At 47.1% G+C, this 20,151-nt stretch overlaps 1 protein-coding gene across 1 annotated transcript; it reads right to left on the minus strand.

The window, feature by feature from the left end:
* Nucleotides 1-14,235: 14,235 nt before the first annotated feature.
* Nucleotides 14,236-16,161, minus strand: LOC124629707. The gene has a single exon (XM_047163220.1). The coding sequence runs from the start codon at nt 16,159-16,161 to the stop codon at nt 14,236-14,238; it is 1,926 nt and encodes a 641-aa protein (XP_047019176.1).
* Between the last annotated feature and the right edge of the window lie 3,990 nt (nt 16,162-20,151).

Genomic DNA, 20,151 nt, shown 5'->3' on the forward strand with positions numbered 1-20,151 from the left:
GACGCATAAAGCATTTTACGTGTGTATGGTATTAAATAGAGAGAGCTCCCATTTCTTATCTGCACTTTGTATCTGGGCTTGTTTTTAAAGCTACAGAATCCTACATTACCAACCTCACGCTTAGCAGCGCTTGCGAGAGATAGATCCTCATTTCTTCTAGGATTAAGTTTACATATTTTGCATCAGAAAAAATAATTAAGGTCTACTTAATACTACTCACTCAAAGTAATTTGTTTTAAGGCCACCACATTAGTGGAAGATAAGCTAAACTATGTTTATGAAAAAATCCTGATATAAACTCCATCTGTAACTTTAAATGATAATTAATTGTTCCACTAAAGTCGTCATTTTTGACATAATGTTCAAAAAATAATTTAGATGGCACCGTTTTAAATTTGGCTGAGAACTATTAATTTTCTTTTCATCAAGGTAATAATTATAGTTGGATTTTGAAGTGGCACGGCAAACTGACAAACACTATTGAAATGTCTATCGAAAAATTACACTACGTGTTAAAATATGGTGAATTACGGAAAATACACAACTCCATCTGTTGAAATAATAATCCTCTATAAAGAATGTATGTTAATATTGTCATTTACCACCTCGCTCCTTCCTTTGACAAATTTGATGTATTTTATTTACCACAGACAGATGGAGCTACTTTAACCTTGGCTAAACAAAATTTTCATATTTTTTTTTTCTTACGAAGTTACTTATAAAGGTGTGATTTTCTGTGTAAAGATTAATAATAGGCCGATCAACTAATATAAGTACAACATTCAAATGTACAGTTTTGACAAATAGATTGCGTGTCGTAATATTTTACATCTTGAATTCACAAAATTAATCATATCTTTTGATAGAGTGAATCGATTTCGATGAAACAAAAACTAAGTAATACCCCAAGTTACGTAGAATTTTTGTATATAAGCATTGTCTGCATTTAATTCGTAGATTTTACGTGAATCCCGAACAAACAAACAGATAAACAGACAAACAGACAAAAATGACAAAAATGATGGAAATGGGTTCTGTTAGTTATCCTTTAACATGCTGGCTATTTTTTTTGTCAATTTCTTCAATGTACAAAAATTACTTTTCTACAGATTTATTATATGTATAGATAATTGTATTTTTTTATTTTTTATTTTTTTTTTTATTATTGTGAATGTGAGTATCGTGTATGCGAGAAACATTATATATTCTTATAACATAAATACTGTCTGGCGGGTTTGAGTATTTTTGAATGGCCTACGCAAATGTTCTGCAGATCTGGTATCGTCGTGTGACAGGTCGTTGAGCTCCCTAAGATATGGTTTGAGCTACACGACGACTGATGCATGCGTGCCGTCTGTTGGGACTGGTCAGCTCCAGCCTGATGTGGCTCTTTCCTCAAAAGGCCATTCCAGACCGCGTACATGGTGACACTCACACATGATATTACTTGATTTATAACATGTTTGGACTTTAAAAGAGACTATGACCCTTGAGTTTGTTTCGGCGTTTCTTCTCAGGGATCAGTCAGTTAGGAAATGCCGACCTCAGCGTTCTTAAAATGACGTGTAAAAGTGATGTAATGTCCAACTTGCAAAATAAACGATTTCATTTCATTTCATTTCATTTCATTTCATTTCATCACCTACGCTGCGGGAATATGGGGTCAAGAGGCAAGGCAAAAGAGCGCACGCAAGGATCTGGCCAGCCTCCAACGAATCAAATCGAGCAAACTCGCCTTACCAACACCACTCCCTTTTTGCCAGAAGAGCGACCCACACCTGTACGCGAACTACTGCACCCAGCTCTGAGAATCACTAAATCTCATCTAGACCACGAAGAAACGGACGAAACGCACCAAATATACACCGACGGCAGCAAGCTGGACAGTGGCGCTGTGGGAGCTGCTTTTGTGTGCTTTGACCCAGGTGGCTCAGAACAACAGACCATAACCAAAAAACTCAAATTACACGACTCTTGCACGGTCTTCTAGGCTGAGCTCTTCGCCATCCTGGAGGCCTGCAAATGGGCGACTCGCAAATATCAAAAGACCTAGGTTAGGTTAGGTTAGGTTAGGTTTGGGTTTTTTTTTTTTTTTTTTAATTGTACCCGCCATCTTGGGTACTGCCGTGTACCTCTGACGTAATCAGAGACTTTGTATGTCTTTTTATGTTTTTTGTTTTCTTTGTTGTGGAGAAAGACGCTCCGGATTAATCCAAAGCGTTTCTCTCCACGACAATTTTACAAATTTGTTCAGCATACAAAAGGAAATCATTTCTCAATTTTTTATTTGCGATGACCTCGTAGGCTCCACTAACTGCCACGTCTGTTTCGAGTCTTTGAGCGAGGTCGAAGCGTTTTGCTTCGAACATCGGGCACTGGAACAGCAGATGCTGGACAGATTCTTCAACCGCAAGGTCGCAGACACATGACGGGCTCTCCCGACACTTGAAGCGGTGCAAATATTGGGAGAACCCCCCATGGCCCGTAAAGATGCTGGTGAGAGTTCCCTGCGGTTGTATTTTGCGCACCAAGCGATATGCCTCCCTCGCATCCGGGAAGAACACTTTCGTGACAGAGGCCGTCTCGCCAGTTTTGTATCTCCGGTTCCATTCGTCAAGAGAGTCTCCACGAAGTTCACTCCTGACGAATGAGACCGGGCACCGGTCATAGTCAGGCTTCCTCCGGCTCGAGAGTGCTGCTTCTTTTGCTAGCTCGTTGGCGCGCTCGTTGCCATCGATGCCGGCGTGGGCCTTGATCCAGAACAAGGTCACAGCTTTGCCACGGGTCAAGGCCACGCTGAGGTTTCGGCGTGCCTCGATTGCGAGGGAGTGCATAGACCCGGGATTGGTCACAGTCTGCAAGGCCGCCCGTGAGTCGCTGTAAATGCCGCAGCTCTCCGCTCCGCTGTTCAGGGCTTCGCTAGTGGCCCTGCATATGGCCAGAAGTTCAGCCTGGTAGACTGTGCAGTACGCTGGCAAGCTCAAGCAAGCGAATTTTATGTTATCCGAGTCAGGAGACTACTGGGATGCCAAATCCATCAAAAAATAATTTTCAAAGATTTGCGACTAAAGGGCGGGTGGGTGGAGCATTTTTAGACGTTTGGTGCGGCGTAGAGGGACGTGCGATACGTCAAAAGACGCGTCTCGGCGAGCCCTAGCCAGTTGTCCAGAAACTGGAATAGGCTTTCCTAGAAATATGAAAAATTTTGGCGAAAAACTGTAAAATTTAGTGTTTTTTAATAGAAAATATTTAATTTCGACGTCCAAACCTACCCTAAATCGTGCAAAATGCAGTCAGGAAGACAGGTCGGAGTGGTAAGTATTTAATAAAATTTTTACAATGAAAAAATCTAGTCAGAATTTTGATAAATAATTAATTTTGTGTTTTTACAGGTCGAGAAGGGTGGGGGTGTCAAAAAATCGGGTCACACCGCTTCGATCTCGTTTGAAGGGTTATCGCGTGCTTACAAGCCTGTTGTAGCTATTATACGCAAAAAACCGCATCAAAATCGGTCTCCTTTTGAAAAAGTTATCGGTTAGGTTAGGTTAGGTTAGGTTCTACGAGGCGGCTTGTGTCCTGGCCGGATCCCCGCCCTGGGACCTAGAGGCGAAAGTACTCGCGTCATTATACCGATGGCGCGAGGAAGAGCGGGTACGGGGCTCGATGCCGGTGCAGCGGGAGATCGAGCTGCGCCGAGAGGAGCTCCGTCAAGTCCTAGTGGCGGAATGGCGGCAAAGGCTGATGCGCCCTACCGCCGGCCTTGCTACCGTCGAGGCGATCCGGCCAGTACTCGACGACTGGCTCGGGAGAGGGCACGGCTCCCTGTCATTCAGGGTGACGCAGGTACTGTCGGGGCATGGGTGCTTCGGCAAGTTTCTGTATCGCTTAGACAGGGAGCCGGACGCTCGGTGTCATCACTGCGTCCATTGCGGGGAGGACACGGCGCAACACACGCTCGCTGAGTGTGTAGCTTGGGAGGAGCAGCGCCGTGTCCTCACAAACGAAATCAGAGACGATCTGTCGCTGCCGGCTGTGGTGCGGAGGATGGTCGGTAGTGCAGAGTCGTGGGACGCGGTGGTTTCCTTTTGCGAGGACGTGATGTCGCAGAAGGAATCTGCGGAACGGGAGAGGGAGATTTTGACTCCCTTCCCCGGTCGCAGAAGGCGCACCGGGCGCAGGAGAAGGGCGGACAACGCCCTCTTCCGCCCCCCATGAATGGGTTCAAGGGCGAGGGACTTGGGGAAGTTCCCGCCCCTACTCAGTGGTCCCGAGGCGGTGGCACGCGCGTGTGTCGGCGCGTGCCCCTGAGATGATGCACGGGGTAGGCGAACACCTCACTACCCCGTGCAAGAGACGAGGCCCGTGCGAGGGCCAGCACTAGTGTGGGGCTGCGGAAGAATCTGGATTCCCGCGGCCACGCGCACACAAGGGGGTTTTAGCCGGTAGGAGTCCGGCATACCTCTCCGCCTTTCCCCAGGCGTAGGAAGTCCATGAGGATTTCCCCCTCCCATAAAAAAAAAAAAGGTTAGGTTAGGTTAGCTTTTTTTTTTTTTTTTTTTTTTTTATAATGCACCCGCCATCTTGGGCACTGCCGTGTACCTCTGACGTAATCAGAGTCTTTGTTTTTCTTGTCTGATTCTGTGCTTCGTGGCATCTTGTTATGAAGAGAAACGCCTCGACTTAATCTGACGCGTTTCTCGCCACTACAATTTTGCAGATTTGTTCTGCATAGGCTATAAAATGCTCTCTGGTCTTTTTGTCTGCGACGAGCCCATAGGCTTCGCCGAGTGTCACATTTTTCTCAATCATTTGAGCGAGGTTGAAATGTTTAGTTTCAAACATTGGACACTGGAACAATATGTGCTGGACGGATTCCTCAACCGCAGGGTCGCAGACGCATGACGGGCTCTCCCGACACTTGAAGCGGTGCAGATATTGGGAGAACCCCCCATGGCCTGTAAAGATGTTTGTTAAGATTCCCTGCGGTTGTATTTTTCGCACCAGACGATATGCCTCCCTCGCGTCCGGGAAGAACACTCTCGTGACGGAGGCCGTCTCGCCCGTTGTATACCTTCGGTTCCATTCGTCAAGAGAGTCTCCACGAAGTTCACTCCTGACGAATGAGACCGGGCACCGGTCATAGTCAGGCTTCCTCCGGCTCGAGAGTGCTGCTTCTTTTGCTAGCTCGTCGGCGCGCTCGTTGCCATCGATGCCGGCGTGGGCCTTGATCCAGAACAAGGTCACAGCTTTGCCACGGGTCAAGGCCACGCTGAGGTTTCGGCGCGCCTCGATTGCGAGGGAGTGCATAGACCCGGGGTTGGTCACGGCCTGCAAGGCCGCCCGTGAGTCGCTGTATATGCCGCAGCTCTCCGCTCCGCTGTTCAGGGCTTCGCTAGTGGCCCTGCATATGGCCAGGAGTTCAGCCTGGTAGACTGTGCAGTACGCTGGCAAGCTGAGTTTTCGGCTCCGCAGTTCGGTCTGGTTGTCCCATATGGACAACGCAGCACCGACTTTGCCCTGGAACTTGCTGCCGTCTGTGAAGATTCTGAGCGACTGCACGTTGTGTTGGTCTACCAGGCTTCGGTCATCTAGACACCTGAAGTTCAGGTCCATACGCAAGGCGGGGTGTGGTAGCTCTGCAAATCCAACCACCCTCTCAACCTCCCGGTCTCCCAGTACTAGCCGGGTTGACCCCTTGCGAGCCTCGTATAATCCGGCTGCTTCCTTGACGCGTAGGTCCAAAGGTAGTAACCCGGCGAGTAGTAGGGCCGAGTTTAGGGAGACGGTGCGGTAGGATTTGCAGATCTTCTGTGCGAAGCCCCGCTGGACGGTGTTGAGGAGCTTGCGGACACAAATTTTTTGAGCGGCGGGCGACCATGCGGCCGCAGCATAGAGGATGACGGGTTCCACTGCTGCCGTGTAAATTGCGCGGATGACGTCTGGGTGCAGTCCCCAGCTTATTTTTGCAGCTCGTTGGAGTTGCTTCGCTATATTTAGGGCCTTCCTACAGACGTTGGCGACGTGGGTGTTAAAGGTCAGCTTATCGTCTATAGTCAGGCCCAAGATATTTATTTCGCGAGACATGCCAATGTCGACCCCACCCATGCGCAGAAGTGGGGCGTCATGCTTCAGCTTGTTCGTCAGCAGCATTGCGCAAGTCTTGTGTGGCGCGAACTTGAGTTTGTTCCTGACGCCCCACTCCCGAACAAATTCGAGGGCGGCATTGGCATGTCGCTGCACCTCCAGCGCAGTATGTCCGGCAAACAGCAGAACCACGTCATCGGCGAACGCCTGGCACACAACCCCGCGGTCATGTAAGTTCTTGAGGAGGGGATCTAGGAGGACGTTCCACAGTATCGGCCCGCTGATCGAGCCTTGGACGCAACCCTTTTGCGTGTTTCTACAATGTTCGACTCCGGCATACCTTAGTCGCACACATCTGTCGCCAAGGTAGCTGTCGAGTAGCCGCCTAATGTTGACCGGACACTTTTCCTCCGCCAGTCTGACCTTTATGGCTGGCCACCAGGCGCTGTCGAAGGCACCCTCTATATCCAGCGAGACGATGGTGACCAACTTTTTGTTTTTTATTTCAACCTTTATTTGGTTCACTAGATTATAGAGGGCGTCTTCGGTGCTCCTCTGGGACATGAAGCCGTACTGGCGGGTACTCAGCCTCGGTACTAGGTGCCACTGGAGCCTCGTGACAACCATCTTCTCCAGGACCTTTCCTAACACGGGCAGGAGCCCGATCGGCCTATATGACTTGGCGTTTGTATAGTTGTCCTTGCCCGGCTTCCTCAGTACCACAACTGTGGCTTCCTTCCACTTCTTGGGGAAGTGGCCCAGACTGAGGCATTTGTTGGCCAGGGCAAGGAACGCCTCGGGGTCCTGGAGAATTGCCTGGCGACAGATGTCCGCGGTGAGACCGTCCGCGCCTGGCGCCTTTTTAGGGTAAAAAGAGGACACTGCCGTTATGAGCTCATGCGGAGTAAAAGGCGGGTCATGTTCTTCATCATGATCCCGGTCGTTTACCCGCATGGCCAACCACCGGATGTCCTTTTGTTCTTCAGTGTCCTCTTCTCCCAGGTCGTGCGGATAAAAGGTCTCAGCCAGGTGCGATGCGGATTCTGCCGGAGTCAAATATACACCACTTTTAATTAGGGTTGCGTCCTCGTGCCGTGTTGCGGTACGCCCTATCACCCTGTAAATACCCTCCCACATCCCCTCCCTGTCCTGCTTTGTGCAGAACTCCGTCCAGCTCCTCGTTTGGGCTATCATGGCTTTAATTTCATAGTTTGTTTTGTGTTGCAGGTACTCTTCGACGACGGACTGCCTTCGGATTGGAGCGGCACAGCGGACTCTTCTCTTCCTGGTGGCGACCTCCTTCTTCAGGCTTGCGAGCTCCTGGGACCAGCACGGCAAGGTAATTTTTTCCGAGTTTTTCTTTTTCGGTATAGTTTCCTGACATGACTTTTGTATTATTTCTAAATATTTGTTTATGGTTGTTTCTAAATTTTGACTATTTTCAATTTCTTCAAATTTTGACTGATTTATGTTTTCTTCTATTTTAAACTGGGCCAGTTTCTCACGAAACTGGACCCAGTTTGCTTTTTTGGTGTTGAACGTCCTAGTAGTGTACGTAGTAGGTGTACGTAGGTGGCGACTTCCCAGCTTCCGCCTGACCGCTCTGAGGTGCTCCAGGTACGAGTCCATGGGCTTGTCCGGTTCGAAGTACACCGATGCTGCTGCGATTTCCCAGGCTTGGGTCCGGATCCTCACCACGACGATGTTATGGGTGGTGAGTTCTGGGCACTGTATGACGTCGAGGTCGTGGTCGAACACTACAATGGCAGCTTTTACAGTGCCCTCTCCCTCCTCCGAAGCCTGATAGATCCGCGCCCCCCGGTAGCTCCGCATTCTCCGGACAGAGCCCACGTAAGGCTCTTGGATGAGAGCGAAAGATGACTTCGACCGTGAAGCGGCCTCAAGCAGCTCGGCGGTCGCCAGCTGCTTTCTTTGAAGGTTGGCTTGCAGAACTTTGTATGACCTGGTGTCCACTGCGGCGCCCTCAGCAGTATCCGATTTTTGACCTGGCCAATGCGTCCCATCTGCGTCACACCGGGCAGTCCGGGCTGAACGCATTATGCGTCGTTCCCTCCAGCCCGGCTCTAGTGCAGTTACAACAGGATGGGGGCGCATTGGCTTTCGCTTCTGGGCAAGAATTGCGTAAGTGAGGGCCACCGCAGTGGCTGCAGGTTTCCTCTTTTTCTGTGCAAAGGCGTCTGCCGTGCCCATATCCTAAGCATAGGGAGCATTGGACCAGGGGAGATTGGTCTTCCACCCTGATCCGCTGCATGTCTATATACACGGCAGACGTCCCCGTCAATCTGCTCCAGAGGGTGGGGGAGACTCTCGCAACAATGTGGCACATCAGCTGGTTCCGGGCCCTTTTCCTATATTTTATTATGACGCGGTCATCCTCAGCCGCAAGGTCGGCGAAGAGCTTGGTGTTCTGCGTCCTCAGGGCTTTCGTGACGTCCTCGTCGGTGTTGTAGCTGAGGACGTCCCTGAGGATAATGAGCGGGTCTAGGTTTGCTGCGTCCTGGACGGTCAGTTGTTGACCGGCCGACCTAAGCTTTTCCCGGACCCTGCTCCGCTCCTCCTCGTCCCTGCAGCTGATGACGACCTTGCTGTCCTTGGCCTTTCTGACCCTGTCAATGCGGTAACCCCCTTCTTTGGCGTTAATAGCAGTGCGGATTTTATCCAGCACCTGCTCGCCAGTTTCTTGTTTATCGTTGGAGGCGACCACAACCGAGTGTAGTGTTGGTCGCGGTGATGCTGCGAGCGGCTTTGGTGCCGCCAACACTCCCGCGTATGTGGTCGCGTCCAACGCTGTCGTGTGTTTGGACAGACTTTGTTGGAGTTCCTCCATTTTTTCGGCGTTCTCCTTCACAAGGCCCTATCATGATAATCCTGATCAAGCTTACAGCCTTTTATTCAACTTAATTAATTGTGAATTTAAAAAAGTTTTTACTACTAAGTCCATATCTGTTTGTGATCAGGCAACATTTAGTGATTGGGCAACGCCGGGTATTTACAAAAGTAGACAGAAGTTGTTTGAATTATACTATGAAAGATCATTCAATCAAGATGAAACATTTAAACAGTACGTTAAAAACTATTCAAAAATATTTAAACGAGCCTGTACCTCTGCAAAATCAGTACACATAAAACAGAAAATAAAAGCTTCTGGAAATAAAATAAAAACCACCTGGAATATAATTAATTCAGAAATAGGCCGATCCACTGTACGGAATCGAGACTTTCACTTAAAAATAAACAATGTAGACATTAAGTCAGACTCGGAGGTAGCATCTGAGTTTGAAAATTTTTTCACCAATATCCCCATTTTAACAACCAGAACTCTGATGGCATCTCCCAGTTCGGCTCTTACAATATTAAAAAATTGTGTTGCGGAATGTGACAAAGGTTTTGAATTCACGGTTGTCAGCTCTAAGGATATTATTCAAGCGTATAAAGATCTCGATGAAAAAAAGACTGCTGACCTTTGGGGATTGTCAGTTCAGATAATCTCATCGATAATTGAAATAATTTCACCTTATTTAGCAACTGTGTTCAACTCTTGTGTTGCATCAGGTGTTTTTCCTGACTTGATGAAACTTAGTAAAGTAATTCCATTGTTTAAATCTGGTAGTACAACCGATCCATCAAATTTTCGGCCAATTTCAATTTTACCCACTTTGAGTAAAATTTTTGAGAAGTTAATATTACGTCAATTGTTGAGCCATTTTAATAGAAACAACTTGTTGCACACTAAACAATTCGGATTTACCAAGGGTCGTTCTACTACGGATGCGGGCGTGGAATTGCTTAAAAATATATTCGAGGCCTGGGAGAATTCGCAGGATGCGCTCGGTATTTTCTGCGACTTGTCCAAGGCTTTTGATTGCGTGCACCATGATATACTCATCAGGAAACTTCACCACTATGGTATCAAAAACAAGGCTCTTGACCTTCTGACTTCTTATTTGCATAATAGAATTCAGAGGGTGGATGTCAATGGTAAGAGGTCTTCTGGATCTACGGTCACCATGGGGGTTCCACAGGGTTCAATTCTAGGCCCTTTTTTGTTCCTTATTTATATTAATGACCTCCCTTATCACGTAAGGGATAATCACAAGATTGTGTTGTTTGCCGATGATACTTCACTCGTTTTTAAAATCAAGCGCCAACTCGACAATTTTGACGAAGTTAACAATGCACTCTCTAAGGTTGTTCATTGGTTTAATGTCAATAATCTTCTTTTAAATGAATCTAAAACGAAGTTAATTAAATTCTCAACGCCTAACGTAAGGCAGTTACACACCAATGTACAACTTAATGGAGTAGAGTTGAAGCCTGTTGAGTCAACGGTATTTCTTGGTTTGACCGTTGATTCCAAACTCCAATGGGGCCCACATATAGTTAAATTGTCAGGAAGGCTTAGTTCAGCCGCCTATGCTATTAAAAAGATCCGACTTATCACCGATGTGGACACAGCCAGAATAGTTTATTTTAGTTACTTTCATAGTTCAATGACGTATGGGATTCTCCTTTGGGGAAACTGTGCGGATGTTGAAACTATATTTATTTTACAGAAAAGAGCTGTTCGAGCCATTTATAATCTGGGTCCAAAAGTTTCTCTCAGAGAGAAATTCAAAGAAATAAACATTCTGACTGTTGCCTCTCAATATATTTTTGAAAATTTAATGTACGTTCGTAAAAACATTTCTAACTTTGTTCAAATGTCTGATGTTCATTGCATAAATACTAGGAATAAACATAATCTTGCTGTACATGCTACTCGCCTCCACAGAGTAAGCAACTCGTTCATGGGTCAATGTATACGCTTTTACAATAAACTTCCCAAAGCGGTTCGTGATTTACCTATCAGGAAATTTAAAAATCATATAAAATCCAAACTTTTGAAAAAAGGATATTACAAAATATCTGATTATTTAAATGATAAAGAAGCTTGGGAATGAGCTGCTCGCTTAGTGAGTGATATCTTTTTAAATGCCTGTGTATTGTTACTTTTGACATTTAAATATTATTATCATCAGATAACATTTTATTAATGACATTCTTCTTATTGACATTTATATGTTATAATTGTATTTTTTTTTTTTTTTTAATTTATTATTATTATTGTGAATGTGAGTATCGTGTATGCGAGCAACATTATATATCCTTATAACATAAATACTGTCTGGCGGGTTTGAGTATTTTTGAATGGCCTACGCAAATGTTCTGCAGATCTGGTATCGTCGTGTGACAGGTCGTTGAGCTCCCTAAGATATGGTTGAGCTACACGACGACTGATGCATGCGTGCCGTCTGTTGGGACTGGTCAGCTCCAGCCTGATGTGGCTCTTTCCTCAAAAGGCCATTCCAGACCGCGTACATGGTGACACTCACACATAATTATTTCATTTATAACATGTTTGGACTTTAAAAGAGACTATGACCCTTGAGTTTGTTTCGGCGTTTCTTCTCAGGGATCAGTCAGTTAGGAAATGCCGGCCTCAGCGTTCTTAAAATGACGTGTAAAAGTGATGTAATGTCCAACTTGCAAAATAAACAATTTCATTTCATTTCATTTCATTTCATTTCATTTCATTTCATTTCATTTCATTTCATTTCATTTCAAGCCTACTGTGGTCTGCCAGTGAGGAGAGCAGCTGGGAGTACTCTTGACTGCAACGTTCCGGTGGCACCGCATCGACAGTGGCTGGCTGCTCCTTTTTTGAGGATATAAGGCCCCTCCCCTTATCCGCTTCCCCATCCCTCACCATGCGATAGAGGGTGTCAATAGCCATGGTGACATCCTCCTTGATGTCGGTCCGGAGGTTCCGGCTTTGGCCAAGGGCAATCTTGGCCTTAGTCACCAAGTTTCTGGCTTCTTGCACCCTGCTGACGGAGGCTGGGGGTTTTGGGGCCTCTGCCGCCCCAGCGGGCCTCTCTGGAGCTGGTGACACGCTCTTTAGTGTTGTGATCTTTTTAGGTTTCACTGGGGCGGCAGGTGCCGAGCTGGACAAGGGGGTTTGGCTGGACTCCAACACCTCGATGCTCCTCCTGACGTTTGTGTTTGTCGGCTGAGCCGGGCTCACATTTGAAGAAATGCCAGGAAAAGCATCTTGGGCTGGAGGAGCAGTCTTCCTGTTAACGGGCGTTCGGATCCCAAACATTATTCAAATTTTGTTTGCTGGCGAAGGACAAAAAGACAATTTTTTGTGATGGATGGCGGCGTCCGAGCAGCTAGCTGTGTGGGCACCTTAGCAGGGCTACTCTTCTTGCTAGGAAGAAGGGTTCAAAGGGCCCTGGTTAGCCTGTGGATACTTCACGAAGCTAATTGCCGTCGCGTGCTCGTCCTTGTGCAATGCACCGTCCAGTGTATAGGGCTGGAAGGTGCTGTCAACAGTTTCAAAAGTAAAATCAGAACGGATCAAAAGATCTAATAATGTTTTGTGATGATTGTATAGGTTTTGGTTAGGTTAGGTTAGGTTAGGTTTTTTTTTTTTTTTTTTTTTTTTGTGGCAGGAGTGGGAAATCCTCATGGACACCCCGAGGGGTAGTGCCGGACTCTTACCGGCTAAAACCCACTCCTGCCGTCCCGTGTTCCCCTGACGTGATCAGGGACCTGTTAAGTCTATATTTTATATATTATTACTATTATTATATTATAATATTTACATAATATTTACAAAATATTTACATTAATTTTATAAATTAAAAATAAACTTATATATACAACTTAAAACTAATAGTAATAATATTATTACTTAGTTTAATTTTTGATGATACGTGGAATCTTAGATCGTATTAAATATATATTTGTATATAATAAATATTCATATATATTTAAATTGTTGTATATATTTATATTAAGTAGTTCATGTGTATTCTACATCATATAGTATCAGTATTTATACATAATAAAATCTCAGTTTTGTATATATTAGACTAGCTTTCCGCCCGCGGCTTCGCCCGCGTGGAATTCGGTTCACCCCTCCCGCTGTGGGTTAGCAGCGGTGAGGGAGTGTCAGACTCTTACTGACTAAAATCGTCGTGTTCCGTCCTAGGCCTTTTATATACCAGGGCCGCGGTACCTCTTTCGAACAACCCGCAGCCGCGGCTGGCCCTGGCGCTACTGGGCCCCACTGATTTCAAAACAGACTAATTCGCGGCGAACCTTAACACCACGATACAGAAAAGCACAACGCCATCTATCGAGCTATCGGGAAGCTCGCGATTGAACAATGAGCTACAGGTTAAAGCGCGAGATATCATTGCACTTCTTACGTATCTTAAAAAAAACAACGTCACCACGTTTTAAAAAGCTATCATTCCACTTCTTATGTATTTTAAAAACACATCGTTACCACGTTTTAAAAACACCCAGCGCCATCTATCGCATACCTCAAGAACGAAATAACTTAACTAATACTTATACCAATTAGTAATTCGTTGAATTATAGTTAATTCAGGATAAGTAGATGTAAAAAAAACAGTTAAGACGATAAAACAAATCGTACGTCATCCCTCGGGAATTCCTCATTTTCGAGGATTCATTATCGTATCATTTAGCTTCTAAATTTATATGTTCATATTCGTTTGCAATATATAAGTAGATGTAAAAAAAAACAGTTTAGACGATTAAACAAATTGTACATCATCCCTCGGGAATTCCTCATTTTCGGGGATTCATTATCGTATCATTTAGCTTCTAAATTTACATGTTTATATTCGTTTGCAATATATTACCTTGTTTTAAACGACACACAGCGCCATCTACAATCCATCCATCAAGCAAACAATATTTTTGTTTTCCCTCGGGAATATCTATTTTTTTCGGGATAAAAAGTACCCTATTATTTAATCCGGACTTCTAACTTTACGTCTGCAAAATTTCAAAGCAATCGGTTCAGTAGTTACGGCGTGAAAGCGGAACAAACAAACAAACAAACAAACAAACTCACTTTCCGATTTATAATATTAGTAAGGATTATAAATTTTTGTATATAGTTGTATAATTTAAATGATAAATATTTGTGTATAAATGTATAAAATAAATGTTGAATATTTGTGTATATATGTATATGTAATAAATTGACGATCTTTTTGTATACCCCATGCTTACCAGGCCATATTACTTCTAATAAGGTGGAAGCATGGGTCAGGTTTCCTTATTCCTACGTATGGTTTTGTTTGCTATTGCTTCGGCATACTCCAGTAATTTTTCACGTGCTTTTCCTTTGAGCATTATGTGTCTGATGTTTTGCAAGCTCAGCTCTATCTCTAGCTCCTGCTCCAGTGTCCACCTTTCTCGTGCGAAGATAGGGCATTCCAGGATGATATGGGGGACAGACTCGATCGCACTGGGGTCGCAGATGCACGATGGGTTCTCCTTACACTTGAAGCGGTGCAAGTATTCGGAGAACCCGCCGTGCCCCGTCAGCACTTGTGTTATTACCCCACGTGGTAGAATTTTTCTGACGATCCTGTACGCGTCCGCAGCGTCGGGCAAAAAGATCTTTGTGACCCCCGCTGTCGCTCCGTTTCCGTATCTCCGATTCCATTCGCCCTGCGACTCCAATCGGATCTGCCGCTTGACGAATGAAACCGGGCAGAGGTCGTAATCTGGCCTGGTTTTGTTCTTTAAAGCCGCTTCCTTGGCCAGGTGGTCGGCGCGCTCATTTCCCTCCAGTCCAGCGTGTGCCTTTATCCAGAACAAGGATGTAACTTTGCCCTGGGATAAAGCCACGCTGAGGTTCGCCCTTGCTTCCACTGCCAGGGCGTGGAGGGCACTCTGGTTGGTGACCGTTTGCAGGGCTGCTTTCGAGTCGCTATATATGCCAAAAGTGCCCTCCTGGCGCCGCAGTATTTGCCTGGTGGCTACGCATATGGCCAGGAGTTCTGCCTGGCAGACAGTACAGCAAGACGGCAGACTGAGTTTCGAGGACTTGATCTCGGCCTCTCTATCCCAAAGGGAGAGTGCTGCGCCGACCTTGCCCTCGATCTTGCTGCCGTCTGTGAAGAACCGTATGTCCTGGCTGTTGTGGGTTTCCACAAGTGACTGGTCTACCAAACTCACGAACCCCATGGCCGTATGTTTCGCCGGGTGCGGCGTATCTGCGAACGCTACCACCCGTTCCACCTCACGACCAGCCAGCGAGGTCACTCCCTTTTTCATTTCGTACAGCGCGGCTGCTTCCTGTATTCTAAGGTCGAGCGGGAGTAACCCCGCCAGCACAAGTGCCGAATGCAGTGAGACGGTGCGGTAGGCTCCACACAGCTTCTGGGCGAACCCTCGCTGGACCGAGTTTAGGTGCTTTTGCACACCGACTTTCCTGGCTGCTGGCGCCCAGGCGCTGGCCGCGTAGAGGATCACCGGCTCCACCGCCGCCATGTATATGCTGCGGATAACCTCGGGGTGTAGACCCCAGCTCACCTTTGCCGCTCTAGCCAATTGTTTGTAGATATTAATGGCCTTCTTACAAACATTTGCGACGTGCGTGTTGAAGGTGAGCTTGTGGTCCACGGTAAGCCCTAGTATCTTGATTTCTTCGGACATACCAATGGCGACCCCGCCCATGCTCAGGAGGGGGACATCATACTTTAGCTTCCTGGTTACGACCATAGCGCATGTTTTGTGTGGCGCAAATTTCAGCTTATTTCTGATGCCCCACCCCCGAACATACTCGAGGGCGGCATTGGCACGTCTCTGGATTTCGAGTGCCGTATCCCCGCTGAAAATGAGGACGACGTCGTCGGCGAACGCCTGACAGTAGTCGCCTCGCTGTTCGAGACCTTTGAGCAAGGGATCCAGCACCAGATTCCAAAGGATTGGGCCTCCGATCGACCCTTGCACACACCCCTTGTTCGTGTCCCTGCGGCACTCCACCCCAGCATACCTGACCCGGACACATCTGTCGTTGAGGTAGCTGTCTATCATCCTTCTTATGTTTACCGGGCACTTTTCCTCAGCCAGTCTGGTCCTGATAGCCGGCCACCATGCGCTATCGAAGGCTCCCTCTATATCAAGGGAGACAACAGTGATCAGTTTTTTGTCATTTAATTTCTCCTTGATGTGTTGTATCATGGTGGGTAGAGGGAGTCCTCGGTGCTTTTTTGTGGCATGAAGCCAAACTGGCGAGTACTAAGCCGCGGGATTAGGTGCCATTTGAGACGAGCTACCATCAACTTTTCCAGGATTTTGCCCAGGACAGGTAATAGGCCGATGGGCCTGTACGACTTTGGGGCGGTGTAGGTGTCCTTCCCTGGCTTTCGGAGGATCACCACTGTGGCCTCCTTCCAGGCTCCGGGGAAGTGTCCCTGCTCCAGACATTTATTGGCCAGAGCGAGGAAAATCCCCGGATCGCGGAATATGGCTTGAGCGCAGATATCGGCAGTGAGACCATCTGCCCCGGGAGCTTTTTTCGGGTTGAAGCTATCCACCGCCTTTTTAAGTTCCTGTAGCGTGAACGGTGGGTCATGGTGTTCATCATGCGACCACACGTTCGAACGATCGGCAGCTTCACGAGTACGGCGGTGGTCCTCGGTTTCGCCCTCTTCCGAGTCCACAGGGTAGAAGGTCTCCGCCAGGAGCCGCGCGGAGTTTTCTGGCAAAGGCACATCCTCACATCTCCTAGCGGTGCGACCGATGACCCTATAAATCCCCTCCCATACGCCCTCCCTATCCTGTTTCTCGCAGAACCCCTTCCAACTCTGCACTTGTGCCCTTTTGGCTTCGAGCTCATATTTATCTTTTGCTTGCAGGTACTCATCCACGACCTTTTGTCTCCGGATCGGTGCAGCGCAACGTATGCGGTGTTTCCTGGTGTTGACCTCTTTCTTCATCTCGACGAGCTCGGTTGACCACCACGGTAAGTTTACTAAACTACTATTTTTAATTTTAGGTATTGTATCCTGACTTGTTTTAATGATGTTATTAATATAATTTTGAATGAACTGGTCTAAAGATGTTATGTTATTAATTTTGTTAATTTCTTCGCTATTTATTTGATGCACTTCTTCCAATTGGGCCAATTTCTCACGAAATTGACTCCAATTGGCTTTTTTGGTGTTGAATATTCTAGTTTGCCTGTTGATATTAATACCTTTTGATTTTTCTAATTTAATTTTGAAGACTATACCGTTGTGGTCCGAGCTCGTGATGCCGCTCTCGACTCTCCAGTCCTCGATTAGACCAAGGAGTCCCTCCGAGCAGGCTGTGAGGTCAACAAAGCTGGTGTACTGTTTTCCTCCTCTGATGGTGTCGAAGGTCGGAGTATTGCCGGTGTTGAGCACCTGCAAGCCCATGTCCTCGAAGCTGCCAGCAACTTCTTCACCCCTGCTGTCGATGATTGAGCTACCCCACCAGGTGCTCTTTGCGTTCGCATCGCCCCCGACTATAATATTTAGGTGACCCATTTCCTCTCGGATCCGCCTTAGTTGCTCCAAGTATGGCTCTATGGGCTGGTCCGGTTCAAAGTAGAACGAGACTACCGCAATCTCCCAGGCGCGGGTACGGATCCTTACCACCGTGATGTTGTTGGTGGTAAGTTCTGGACACTGTAGTACGTCTAGGTCGTGATTGAAGACGGCTATTGCCGACTTTACAGTTCCTTCTCCTTGGTCGGCGCTCTGGAAGATTCTCACTCCGTGGTAGTCTCGCATCTTCCGAATCCCGCCCACATACGGCTCCTGGAGCAACGCCAGAGCAACTTTCCTATCGCCGGCCTCTATGAGCAGTTCTTGCGTGGCTAGGTTCTTTCTCTGGAGGTTGGTTTGGATGACTGAGTACTCTGGGTCAGGTCGGGGTCGAATAGCTGGCTGGCTGATTCCGGGTGCGGTAGACTCAACCTTAGCAGTAGGCGACTGACAGACGGGATAATGCATCCCACTTCACCCGGACGGGGCACTCGCTGTCGAAGGCATTGTGATCTACCTTGGGCATTTTCGCCAGAAGGCAGTTGCGGCATTTGGGAGGTTCGGCTGCTTGCCTGGAGGGGCAGTCTGCTCGGAGGTGGAGGTCTCCGCAATGAATGCAGACATCGGCTGTTTCCGTGCACATCTTCCGGGTATGACCATAGCGCAGGCAGCGCGTGCACTGCACCAGAGGTGACTGATCCAGTACACGTACCCTCTGCAGGTCGATGTGCAGTCTTCCCGCCGATGTCAGCCTCTGCCATAACGCTGGGGACACCTGCAGAATGATGTGGCACGTGTGAGGATTTCTCGTCCTACGACGGTATTTAATACTCATTCTAGCATCCTCTGCAGGTACGTCCCCAATCAGGTGGTGGTTTTGGCGTTTTATTGCCTGGATGACTTCCTCGTCCGAGTGACAGGAGAGGACGTCCATGGTGATAATGAGCGGGTCCTTGTTCTTGACTTCTTCCACCATCAGGTTCCCTGCTCTCTTGATCCTCTCCGTCGCCCTCGTCATTTCCTCCCGGGATCCAAAGCCCACAACTACCTTCCGGTCCCTTGCCTTCCTCAGCCGTTCAACCCTCGTGCCCTCGTTTTTTGCATCGACCGCCGTCCTCAGCTTCTCGATGACCACTTCACCGGTGTCTTGATCGCTGGTGGATGACACGATCACCGAGTGCAGTGGCTCTCGGAATTTTATTTTCGATGTTGCGGCGATCTCTGCGAACGTCGGTCCCTGGCCAGCCACGTAGCGCGGCGCTTCTTTAAGTTGTTCCGACAGAGCCTGCGTGTGCTGCTTGCAGTCCTCCAGGGCCCGGTTGTGGCTCCGGAGCGAGTCCATGAGTTGATTCACAAGCTCTGTCGGAAATTCTTGTCGAGGAGTCTGCTGTGGTGGGATGAATTCCGCTATATTTTCCAACTCGGCACTGGTTTCCCTATCTGCCCCTGCCTCTTTTACGAGGTGGTAGAGTCTCTCGGCTGCCTTGGTGATCTCATAGGCTATTTCCTTTTTTAAGTTACGAGAGCTCACCACCTGCATTTTGACTTTTGAGAGGCAGGCTTTGGCTTCGGTCATCCTGTTCATGTACCGAGTTGGCTGCGTTGCTTGAGAAGGTGGCGACGACAAATTGGTTGTTTGCTCAGACCGAGCCTCTTGTGGGAGGATTGTTTTGGGCCTGAGCTTAGGTGGAGATCTTTTCGGGGACTTTGGCTGAGGTGAAGGTGTTTTCTGAGGGCGGGCCTCGCTGAAAATCTCAGCCTCCCGCTCTTCAGGACTGTGACAGACTGATGGTCCTGCCTCAGCCACAATTGAACTCCCCGAATCCGACCTCTCTACTCTGGCCTTAGGCTTCTTCGCCACTGGAGTTCTCATGCCGAACATTTTCAGGGGAAGGGTAAATATAATAAACTAAATCCCTGTAAAGGGGGGATAAGTCAAATCAGATATAAAAATAAAAGTATAATAAGGTATGTAATCGTTAGCAATAATAAACGTTAAAAGTCATAAGTTAATGCAATAAAACAAGTCTGTGTTTATTGAAAATTTGTCATTTAAATACTAACTAAAGCTAAGTGCAGCGGTCAAAAGACTCGTTGCACGGCGTTAGGCACAATATTTTGTCAAGGGGTTGGTCCCCAGTCAGATTGTGAGGTAGAGAGCCACTTAAATAAAAGATAACTTTTTCTTTGCTTGGATTGGCCCTACAACCTGCACAAAGCCGATTAATTTGAGTTAAGGAGCCCCGATTACATCAAAATTAATATTTTCAGAAAGGGGGTATGGCTAGAATGCCAAATCCGTCAAAAAATATTTTTCGAGAAATTTGTCCCAAAGTCCTAACCCTTTCCTATAGTATTTTTTAAATTTCTATAAATGCGACTAAAGGGCGGGTGGGGCATTTTTTGACGTTTGGTGCGGCGTAGAGGGACGTGCGATACGTCAAAAGACGCGTCTCGGCGAGTCCTAGCCAGCTGTCCAGAAACTAGAATAGGCTTTCCTAGAAATTTTGAAAATTTTGGTCGAAAAACTGTAAAATTTAGTGTTTTTAATAGAAAATATTTAATTTCGACGTCCAAACCTACCCAAAATCGTGCAAAATGCAGTCAGGAAGACAGGTCGGAGTGGTAAGTATTTAATAAAATTTTTACAATGAAATAA

The sequence above is a fragment of the Helicoverpa zea genome, chromosome 4 (assembly GCF_022581195.2).
Source record: "Helicoverpa zea isolate HzStark_Cry1AcR chromosome 4, ilHelZeax1.1, whole genome shotgun sequence".
Taxonomy (NCBI): Eukaryota; Metazoa; Arthropoda; class Insecta; order Lepidoptera; family Noctuidae; genus Helicoverpa; species Helicoverpa zea.

Coding starts and splice junctions, on each gene's coding strand:
- LOC124629707 (XM_047163220.1), bottom strand. CDS start 16,161: ATGATACAACACATCAAGGAGAAATTAAATGACAAAAAACTGATCACT.